Genomic DNA, 11,636 nt, shown 5'->3' on the forward strand with positions numbered 1-11,636 from the left:
GGATAGAGCTGCATGAAATCAGTGTGGAGAGCCTCTTTATATCTATCTATATGTGCTTCTTTAATATCTGTCAGCAGATATACACATATATATACATATACACGTTCATACACCTGCCGTAAAGCTTAATGTTACCGTTCACTACAATGACCCTCGCAGTGAACAGATGAAAAACCCTTTCTTGTGTCCTTCCGCTGTTCAAATGTCCGAGACTCTGTCGGAGGAGTGTTGAAGTGAAAAGAGAACAGGCAGTGTGAGGACGACCGTGTCGAGGCTTATCATTGCGGGCGGCGCCACAGGGAAAGGTCAGAGTCTTTAAAGCCCTGGAAGCGTGAATGTGTTCAGTAAATTTCACAACAGTCTGACTATTACTGTTACTATGAGATGTCATAATGTCATAGTTGCTTTTCTTGTGAGCGCCTATCCAGCTCACTGTAACATCAAGACAAAGAAAGACAAGCAAGTCCTCACCCTGAGACGCTGGTTTGACATTTTTGCTGGTTAAATGTATTAAATAACACATCACACAGCAGTTGCCAATTCATTTTCTCTTGCCAGTTGATGAATCAATGATGGATAGCACGTGGCTCAGTAGCGGGAGAGAGCTGGGCTTGATCCAGTTCTTGATACTGTTACATATTTCCCATATTTTACCACAGTTCAAGGTTTTAAAAACTCAAACGTCTCAACAGCTACATGTATTGTATGTTAGAACTGCTGGGACCACTGGGTGGCGCAGTGGTTAAGCACTGTGGCCTCACAGGGAGAAGGTTCTGGGCTTCTGAAGTTTGCATGTTCTCCAAAGACATGCAGATTAGGGGAACTGGTGACACTAAAATTGCCCACAGTGAAGGGTTGTTTGTCTTTGTGTGTTGCCCAAAGTGGGATAGGATTGCCAACCCCCCCCCACACCCCGTGACCCTTAAGAGGATAAGCAGTATGGATAATGGATAATGGATAATAGAATGAGTAGTCCTGCTTGAGTACCATCTGCAAATGATGTCGCAGTAGACTACTTGCTAGATTTCATGGCAGTCTAGCACGTAGTCTGAGTGAGTGTCCGTATGCTATTGAAATACCTGGCTTTCGACATGACACTCCAACAAGAACCTACCTGTTTTCCTACTGTCCTGTCTCTGACTGAACACAGTGAAAAGGTAGACTCTACATTACCCTGCAGGATTATGTCCACATAGCAAGCTGACATGCTGTTGTTTCTTTCTGTCTTTCCTTCTGCGCAGAGTCCTAGAGGGAGTGATGTTGGCAGGCGAGGAGCAGGACGGTGAGGCGGCGGTGGCGCCCATGTACGTGTACGAATCTAAGGTCCACTGTGCCAACGTGCTGTTGAGCCTGGAGGAGCAGCGGCGGCAGGGCATCCTCTGCGACGTGACCGTTCTGGTGGAGGGCAGGGAGGTGCGCGCGCACAGGGCCGTCCTGGCTGCTAGCAGCCGCTACTTCCTGCAAGCCCTTCTGGGGCGCAACGCCTCGCCAGGGGAAGCGGAGCCCATCATTAACCTGCCAGACAAGGTAAAGGGCTACAAAGAGAACAATGAGAACACACAGGTGAAAAAAAAAATAAATAAAAGACCAAGAACACTTCCACAGGGAGTGGTCTACATGAACCCAACAGGGGTTATGGGTTAAGGTTTTATCGAAAGAGACCTGATCTGAAAAGGACAAGAGGACAGTGGAACCTGGTCCAAAATGCAGTGGACTTGAACAGATGCAAACATAGAGACAGGGGGATCAGCAGCTCTGGCAGCATTATGATGCTCCACCAAATAACCAGCTGCTGCAGTGGGAAAAAAAGCACAGAACATGTCCCCATGTGACCATTAGCTGCTGGAGTCCTGCCCGAAAGAACTGGACCCTTACCCAAACCCAGCTATTCTGTACCATATACTTTAGACCTTAGCTTGGACTCGGGGTCCAGATTGTGGTCTCAGTTTTTGGAATTCAGGTGTATAAGCAGGACAGTATGCATGTAAAGCAGGGGTGCAAGGAGCAGGCCGGGCTCAGGCACCGAGCTAACTTGACCTTCCCTGGATAATTAAGGTTAAAAGAGAAGGGGGCGTACATGGATGGAAACAGCAGGGTCCTGACGTAAATTGATCTGTTTATGAAAACCTTTCGGGCATGAATATTAATGCCGCTGCAAACATGTTAGCTGCCGCCGCTTCCGTTCACCACTGGGGGCCGATCGGGGAACAGCTCCTGATCCCAGTGGTTGGTATTACCTTATAATGCCCCAGATCCGTCATATTGATTAATGTGTCTCCGTGACTCTACCTTATACAGTAAGAACTCGCACTGGCCTGTAACCACTTTACAAATCCAACTCCGTTTCCCCTAATGATTCTAAGCGTGGCTTTATTTTCCACATTTCTTTCTGCTGTCCATCGTTCACTCACCCTCTCATGAATTACTGGAACTCATAGTAACTCAGAGCAAAAAATAAATAAATAAATAAAAATCTGGGTGTGAAGTTTAATGTTTTCAGGACTATGGACTCTGTATTGCTGTGTTCTTTGTTCTTGTAAAATGTCAAACTTCATATTCTCAGGAATCGTTTTCCATAGATTTAGTTTTAGATAGCAATATTAAGTCAGTTTGCTATTGGCTCACTGGATTTAACAGGATTTTTTTTACCATAAATTTCACTGTTTTAAATGCTGACGTGTCTGGGCCTTTAGGCTGGAGGAAGCCAGTGCAGACAAGGTGTTAAATCAAATTACAAAATGTGGATCTCTTCATGCATAACGAATGTGGCTCCCTTCTTAGCCATCAAAACACAGTTCAACATGTATTTTCAGAGGTGTGCTGTCATTTTCTGTTCAGAGAGGTTAATCCATTGGCTTGTAGCAGAGGGAAGACTAATGACTATCGTGGCCGTGGCCGGGGTCGTGCAGCTCACATGTAGCTTTGTTTTGCTGTTTTTGTTTTTTTTAAATCAGTCTGGCTCTTTTTGCCCAGACTACACTGACTGAGATCCTCACTAATCCCCTTTGTTGTCAAAAAAAAAAAAAAAAAAAACTAAGAGCATAAAGATAGCAGATAGCTGAAATAAATAATTCTGCAGCTTTCAATTAAAACCTTAAACCTCACTGAGCAGCTGATGGGCCAGCTTAAAATGGTTTAAACCCACAGAGCTTTGTGATCCTAAACTTTCTGAAGATAACACATGTGTCAGGATGAATTTTGAGAAAATGTATAAATGTATAAAATAATTCACAATCTAACATCCAGAATATTTCCATTTGATGGATGGTTTTGGGTTTGAATACTTCACTCATCCTATAGCTTCAAGATGATACAGTATATATAACACACTGTCGCAGTGTAATGATTTTTTTTTAACTTTAAAACTACTTACAGGAAGTAAAAGGTGCAAACAACATGTTCAGTGGTTAATGATCAATCATATTCACTGATTATTCCCGTCTGTCTCTTACTATTCCATCTCCCCCTCTGCTGCCTCTCATCAGTAAGATTAGTATAAGTGTGGAGCAGAGCTTCTCCTGCCTCCTCCTCCTCCTCCTCCTCTCTGTGCCTATAAAGATGTGTTTCTGCACAGGAGGCAGCAGCTGCTGATGCTAGCTGAAAATAGGCTTACATCCACACCACTATACACACACACATACATTTTCATGTACACACATGCCCACACGGCGCACACACACACGGAGTAAACATACATATACGGCAACACACACACGCATACGAACACACATAAGAGCCATGCTGACGGTAGTGAACAATAAGAAAGCGGGGGGGTGGGTGGGGGTGTGGGAGGGTGAAGGTGGGGAAAGACGGAACAAGCAAAAGGATCCAGGCAAGACGACAAGACACACCGAATAACAGGAATAAAGAAGGAATGTGGTAGTTTCACCCATTTCCAGCTCACAGCCTCTTTCATAAAATCCCAGTTTGTATTGTTTCCCTGTAGGTAAGGTCATTATTCTTCTTCTTTTACCATGATCTCATAGAGCCCTGAAATATTCAGACCAGAAAAGAAGCTTTAGAGGAATAAAATAGAACCTAAAGTCCAAAGGTGCTTCTAATATTTTGTCCACCTTCTTGGCAGGCATTTATTTGGTACAGGTTTTATAATAAACACAGCTCTTTGATTCTAATTTCTCCCTGATTCACTTCTAAGTGGATGTTGAAGGGACTGACAATAAAAGGCTTTTTTTCTTCTGACATTTAATATAAATGTGTTTTATCCATTCTCCTCTTCAGGTGACAGCCAAGGGTTTCGCTCCACTGCTCCAGTTTGCTTACACGGCCAAGTTGGTTTTAAGTCAGGAGAACATCCACGAGGTCATCCTGTGCGCTGACTTCCTGGGTGTTCACAATTTGGAGGACTCTTGCTTTCGGTTCCTTCAAGAACAGCTGCAGAATGACAGCCAACATGCCAGTAACGGCAAGGTGGAGTATGACGATGACATCGTCGCCAAGGATACAGTGTTTTCTGAAGCGGTATCCTCGGATGATTCTGCCGACACGAGGCATCATGTAGCAAGCACTCCGCCACTTCCCACCGACCTCCCTCAATGTCCTAAATACAGGAAGTACCACTACCAGATCTGTGACAGCAAGCTCAACGGAGAAACTCATCATGGCGGCGATGATGTCGTTTTGGCCAATCATACCTCAGTCAGCCCTGTGAGCTCACAGCTCGCAGACAGCAGTGCTGCTCCGCAGACTCTTCTTACGCCCTCCAGAATCAAAGAGGAACCCTTCGTGTTTGAGGAAGGCGATGAAAGCAATGGTTGCAACCCGGAGCTGTGTACTGAGGAAGTACTGGAGATGGAGCTAGAGGTAGAAGGGGTTCCAGTAGCAGCTGAGCACTCACCGAGCCGAGGCTCACCCTCATCCTGCCTGCGCTCCTACCTCCAGAGAGGTGGCTTGGATCTCAGCGGCGTGCCCAGCACCACCATCCAGCAGCTACTCACCAACAGACTGTCCTTCAACCACTACAGGGAACTGGTCAAAGACAAACAGAGGGAGAAAAGGGATGATCTCAGTCAGGTGGACCTCAAGGCCGGCATTGCAGATGTAATACCAGCAGCGCTGAGCGGCGTTGGCGGGAACATGGAGAGGCCAGTGACCAAGGCCTCCTCGTCTAAACATGAGGGGGAGCTGGACAGACGCAGTGTCATTTTCTCATCAGCAGCCGGCGAGCGTCAAATGTTGGCCCACTCTTACATGGACGAGAAGTTCAGAGAGAAAGTCTCAACCCTGATGCAGGCAGAACCTCTTTCCTCTGGTCGGTCATGCCTCACTACCAGCTGCCCTGTTCCCATCAAGACATCAGCCCACTCTCCTCCTCCCTTTGAACCCCGAACCCAGACTTCCAGCTCCCGTTCCTCATTCTCTTACCCCGAGGACGCAGGCAGTAGTAGCTCACCTTCCAGCCTGCCCCAGTTTGACTTCTCCTCATCCCCGCACTCAGGCTCCATCTCTGGACTGTCTCACTGCCTGGCTGGGGTGGGAGAACAGAGGAACCCCCACGGCGGAGAGGTGGTCTTCTCTCAGGGTTGCACCAAGATCAAAAGTGAGCGGGGATTAGGCACCAGTGGTGGCAACTCCAGTGATGAATCAGGCTCTTTCTCAGAAGGAGACAGTGAAAGTGGCATATCCAGAGTCTCTGGTCCTGAGGTTAGTATGGTCCTTTTTTGTCTTAGTAAATTCAGTTTAAAGCCCCCCCGTCCCTTCAGCAAGCCAAAGTTCCCGTCCCCCAACAATGTCCTTTCAGAACAACAACTGCTAGTAGCTGGAGTTGAAACAAATATAGGCTCCAAGAAACGTAATGCACAGTTAACTCCATGGCAACATGGATTGGGAACTCTACTAGCAAAAGCAATGTGGGTGTTCATTGGGTTTCAGGACAGAAATATCTCAACAGCCACTGCATGAATTTCCATGAAACATGGGACATTCATGGTTAGGGTTGACACAGCTGTTTCGATGGACTGACAATATCTTTGGAAAGCCTCTGACTTTTCATCTTGCACCACAATGAAAATTTGATCATTTGGCCTATGACCAAATACATGCAGGTAATGCCATTCCCATCAGCCTTAGCATTACTGTCATCTATTTTACCCAGGGTTTAAAAGCACATACTGCACTCGTGTGTTAGCAGCCTGTATCAGTGATTTTTTTTTTTCTTTTCCCAAGTACACTGTAGGTGTGATTTACAGCTGGGACTATTCTTAGACAGTTTTCCTCTCGGGAGAAATGACGCAAACACTTCCAACACGTACTCCTTTGAATTAAAAGAGTGGTATGGTTGCCATGGCGATTGCCTAAGCACATGCGAGATGTGAAGAGATGTGAGATTAGTTTTGTACTGGAGCTCGCTCACTCTCTCTCTCTCTCTCTCTCTCACACACACACAGACACGGGATATTAGCTTTATTAGATTTGAGTGGTTGTGGCCTCTGGCCTGTGGATGAGCCAGTGAAGATCAGTAAGTGCTGGAATGTGTTTGCAGAGGTTAATGTATTGTTAGGTGTCCAGTTATTCTGAATAGACATACTGGATTTGACACTCAGAGTCTTTTTTATGCTGCTCTGGCATATTACAAATGTTCCATCTGCTGCTTATATTCATACTGATGTGTGATTAAATATTTTGTGTGTTCACTAGGCTGACTGAACTCATCCTGCATCTTAAGCTACCAGCCAGCCTCCTTGTTATATAATGTCAGGGCTAACAGACCAGTTAGACCAATTACCTTACCATAAAGGGATGAACATGATCTGCTGCAATACTCAGATGAGCCATAACATTCAGACCATGAGTGATTGGTATCAGTCCACAGCTGAGTATTTAAGTTTTTGGGGTTTTTTTAATGGATGCTGGGCGTCCCTTTTCCCTGTGAAGGCTGCACTGAGGTGCCAGCAGTAGAACAAAGGGATGCTTTCCTAAGAGTTTGATGGGTCGAACACTGCTGCCTCCGCATTAACCAGTTAAATCTAGAAAACAAAGGGGCTCCATATTTTCTGAGTCAAAACCTCATATCTGAGGTGTCTGGATGTCTCATTCACTGAGACATCCATCCAGGTTAAACAGAGCGATTGCAGGGAAAGACACAGGAAAGCTTAGAATTTGCTGTGAGAATAAAGAATGTTTCATCTCTGGATGAAATGAAATCATTTCTCAAACGTCTCAAACAAAATTTGGGCTACAGGTTTAAATGCGTGTCTGTGCACTGGGCCCCAACAAACATTTTAATGGCTTGTTGTGGTTCCTGGTTAAGTGATCATCATCATGTGATGTGACATCACAAGCCACATCTATGCACCTGTGCAAAGCTGCGTGTTACCTGTGCGTCTCCTACTGACATTGTGCTGCAACACATACACTATACTGCAGCTAAAGCGTGTGTTAAATATGCACCACTCTCCCAGCAGGGTGTGACACTGTCGAGAGCTGCAGTGGTAAGCAGCATGGGGGGAAAAAGGTGCATATAGATGTCCATGTAAGAATTTTACTGTCCTGCTGTTGGATTGAGTTTAGCTTTAATTCAGTGTGCACACCTACATCCTATATCGCTCCTGTGTATGTATTTGCGTGTGCATGTGTGTGTGGTCTGTCCCACTTCTTTGCCCTGACCCACTTGTCTCACCCATAGAGCGGACGGACACACACACACACATACCCTGGGGTGCCCTGTAGGCAGGTGGAAGGTGTCCTGTCCACGTTCCCTCCACCATCTGCTACCCCTGACCCCAGATCTGCCTGCTCCAATTAGGCCAACCTGTCAAACACCCCCCCCCCCCAAATCTCCACTCAACTTTGCATTTTGCAGTTTAGCTTTTTTCCTCCTTATTTATTAAGTATTAGTATTTTACAGGTCGAAATTCTTGAATATTTCTTGAATCACAAATCATCTGTAGCTGGAACATAAGTTTTAATAAATTTTAATATGCAGCTGAGATTTTGATGTTAAAATATCCAAGAAAGACTAAAAGCACCAACGCAGCAGACTGACATGTAAATCAGTCTGAGTTTTTAAAGATGGCTCTCTGTGCTCTTTCTTTTTCTTGTCACTACAATGTCAATGTCATAGTGACAAGAAAAAAAAACTACTCTTTGACAGTTGCCAAGGCAACAGAACATAGTTTGAACCTGATCTATCTTCATAAACCAGGATTATACCCAGAGTTATCAGGCTAAGTTATCCTGCTTCATGAGACAGGCACCTGATTATTTATTTTAGATAATAAAACCATTAGAAAAACAGAAACTAAAGCCACTGGCTCAGGCCGCCTTGAGTCTGCAAAATATTAAGCCAGCAAATACTGACTGAGCATGTGTCACCTTTGCTGCCATAGGTTTAATGCTTCATCCAAACATTTGTGCGGGCTAAATGGGTACAGATAGCCCGTGCTGGGAATAGTTCAACACACCGAATGCCAAATCTCATGTGACAGCTGTGGTGTGACTGTGACTATTGTCGTCAAACTCATAGTTTGATCTCAGAACTCAAACACGGTGACATCACGTGGCCCTAATCCTCATCCTCGTCTTTAGGTTCGGGCGTAGCGTAGGTTTCAGACGTCGTGATAATCCTGGAATTATTAGGCTGAATATTTAACAGCAGTCAGCAGGGCCTGCTCTTTATTATACGTTCACTTACAGCACAGTTATTCTTTTTGGAGTTCGTGCCATCGCAAATGTTGACGTGAGCGCCTCGAACAAGATTTTGTTTTCGAACAGCGGCGAATGATGGAATGAGCGTCTCAGAGGATACGCACAGTGTTAAAAACAGAAACCAGAGCACCAGAGAGAGACAGAGAGATTGGTTAGGGGATTTATGACCATCCAAGGCTCACTTTGTCATTCCAACCTTATTATGTGACTGCTGAGAGTCATGGAGCTATATATAGATGTCTATAGAGTAAAGGACAGCCGGCCCCTAAACACACACACACACACACACACTCTCTTATCCCTTTACTCTGTGAATGATGTCATTGCTGTATACTGGCAGCTCTGTGCTGAACACTGCTGGTATGAAGAAAACAGCATGGGCTGATGTGTGGACAGACTGTCCTGATGCTACGCAACATGGAGGTAGCGCAGAAGAAGAATGGCCGACACACACACACACACACAGTATTCACTCATCAGTGCTCTCATGGTTTAAATGGGGGTTACAGCTATACAGTTTAGGATTCAGACAGCCATGGTGAATGAGCTGAAGGATGCTCACACACAAAGCACCGACAAGGCAAAGTGTGAAGAAAGCAACAGTATTAAAGATTAAAGGTTCAAACGCAACAGTGTTTATATACAAAATTATTTCAGATGTCAGTAAACGCTTACATAAGTCAATGCATAAACCAGGAAATACACAAAAACCACTCATTCAATTCAAATGCAGGCAAATCAGCACAGAAAGAAATAACGTGTAAGACAGAAAGATTGTTCATACACATTGGAAATTTTGTCCATCTGAGACCAAGATTATCTGCTGACTGTTAAACAAAGAGCTCATCCTGTGTTCTTTGTGTCAGAGCTGCTGGGATCAACACGCAGCTCAACACTGACACCTAGTGGATTTCACACCACATTTCTCTCCACCGGATAACGTGGGTCGAATCTGGAGTATTACCATCGAGTATTACCCAGGACATAGAGATTTATTTAAGTTTATTTCCTGGAAAACATGCAGAGGTGGTGGCTCACTCTTTCTTTCCTAAAAAAACTCCTGTGGTCTTTTCAGGTAAAGCTTCCCTTCCCCGTGGACCAGATCACCAACCTGCCACGCAACGACTTCCAGATCCTCATCAAGATGCACAAGCTGAGCTCCGAGCAGCTGGAGTTCATCCACGACATTCGCCGCCGCAGCAAAAACCGCATCGCCGCCCAGCGCTGTCGCAAGAGGAAGCTGGACTGCATCCAGAACTTGGAGGGCGAGATCCGCAAACTGGTGCGCTCATATAACACACACACGTTATTCCAATGAAACACAACAGCAGCCAACAGAAACAAAAAAAAAAGTACATGAAACGTCACACAATAAGATTTTTGCAACATGTGGTGGGGTTCAAGGGTTAAAGGACCATCCTGGGTCATGCTGTTTATGGTGAAGACAGCCTGGGTATACCTGATGAAGTGCTGACTGAGGCTGACCTGATGATGCTTTGTTTTGTGAACTCAGGTGTGTGAGAAGGAGAAGCTGCTGAGCGAGCGCAACCAGCTGAAGGTGTGTATGTCCGAGCTGTGGCAGAACCTCTCCTTCCTCTCCCAGCAAGTGTGCAGGGAGGTGCAGGGCAGCCAGCCGCCTCCCGTCTCCGCCAGCATCGACCTCACGTCCGCACCGCCGTCGCCTTCCTCCTCCTCCGACGACGTCTCGTCCCACCAGCCCAGGTCACCCGGGTCACAACGAAGCAAGGGTCTGAAGCGACGGGGCGAGGGCAGGCAGTGCGGGGTGGAGGTGTCAGGTCCGGGGCAGGAGGGCACAGAGGGTCCGCCGGTGCACGGGTCCACCGAGGAAATATGTAGCCCCACTGTAACGGTGGACTTCTGCCAGGAAATGACTGAGAAATGTACGACAGAGGAACAGAAGCAACAGGACTGTACTTAGAGTCTGCTGGCAAACGGTTTGGTCCACGACACACTTGTCTTGTCTATACCTTGATATTTGAAGTATTTTCTTCTTCTTCTTCTTCTTCTTCTTTTTTTTTGTAATGGATGACACAAAAGCGTTATCAGCAATACTGTTCAACAGATATTTTTGGACTGGTTTAAAACAAAAGCACTGGCAGCTTTCTCTCTCTCTCTCTCTCTCTCTTTCTCTCTCTCTCTATCATCCTGACTTTTTCTTCCTGTCAGCTTCCCCAGCTCTCTCTCGTGCATCACGGGAGGTTAAACTCAGGAATCCTGCAGAATGTTCAGTAATGTCCCTGCTAACATGTACATGCACTTTTACTGTAGAGTCCTGTCTGATCTTGATAATCACTTTGGTGCGTTTGCGGTAAATTATTCACGTTTAACCTCTGGATCAGTTTTCATTGTCCACATCTGTCGGATGTGGACAATGCGGTACAGAGGTCAGAAGTCAGAACATGGTTAGCCTAGCTTAGCACAAGGACCGGAAGTGAATTGTGTTTGTTTAATCCAAACATGATGAGATATGTAATGATTTGGGATTTTTGGAAGAGCTGAAGTTTGAAGGTTTCTTCCATCCACGCAGCACTTAAACAATGAGCTACCAGATAAATTCGGTCCAGGTTTTTTTTGTTGGATTTTGGAAGAAAAGATGGAGATGGACCACAAAAAAAAAAAAAAAAAAAAAAAGGTGGTGTTCAGACACTGATTCCAAGATGATTGCCACAACCGTCCCCCTGTTTCCCTCCACTCTTTATGCTAAGCTAGGCTAACGGTGTCCAGACTAATCCTGGACTAATCCTTATTAAATTATTCAGTACATGCTACCACGACAAACGACTCACCTTCTGTGACGTGACTTGACATCTCCAGGTCGCCCAGTGATTGTCGAGCCACACAGGACTTTCCAGTAAAATGTTACCAAAGGTGTGTATTTGTAAAATGTTACACGAGAGGAAATACTCCAATGAATTCTCATTATGCAAAGTTTCATTTTGGAAAAACTTCAC

General features: G+C 45.5%; 1 protein-coding gene across 1 annotated transcript; it reads left to right on the plus strand.

The window, feature by feature from the left end:
• The first annotated feature begins 1,257 nt into the window (after positions 1-1,257).
• On the plus strand, positions 1,258-10,603 carry bach2a (BTB and CNC homology 1, basic leucine zipper transcription factor 2a). The gene is made up of 4 exons (XM_041061038.1): positions 1,258-1,527; positions 4,240-5,661; positions 9,740-9,946; positions 10,178-10,603. Exons 1-4 carry the CDS (start codon positions 1,258-1,260, stop codon positions 10,601-10,603), a joined length of 2,325 nt encoding a protein of 774 aa, XP_040916972.1.
• The last annotated feature ends 1,033 nt before the right edge of the window (positions 10,604-11,636 follow it).

Source organism: Toxotes jaculatrix, chromosome 17 (assembly GCF_017976425.1).
Source record: "Toxotes jaculatrix isolate fToxJac2 chromosome 17, fToxJac2.pri, whole genome shotgun sequence".
In the NCBI taxonomy this organism is placed as follows: domain Eukaryota; kingdom Metazoa; phylum Chordata; class Actinopteri; family Toxotidae; genus Toxotes; species Toxotes jaculatrix.

What these genes read in the sequence shown, in the direction of transcription:
- bach2a (XM_041061038.1), top strand. Translation starts at nt 1,258, where the DNA reads ATGTTGGCAGGCGAGGAGCAGGACGGTGAGGCGGCGGTGGCGCCCATG. An exon ending in CCAGAGTCTCTGGTCCTGAG is followed by an intron (nt 5,662 to 9,739) that starts GTTAGTATGGTC and finishes TGGTCTTTTCAG; the next exon opens with GTAAAGCTTCCCTTCCCCGT. An exon ending in AGGGCGAGATCCGCAAACTG is followed by an intron (nt 9,947 to 10,177) that starts GTGCGCTCATAT and finishes TTGTGAACTCAG; the next exon opens with GTGTGTGAGAAGGAGAAGCT.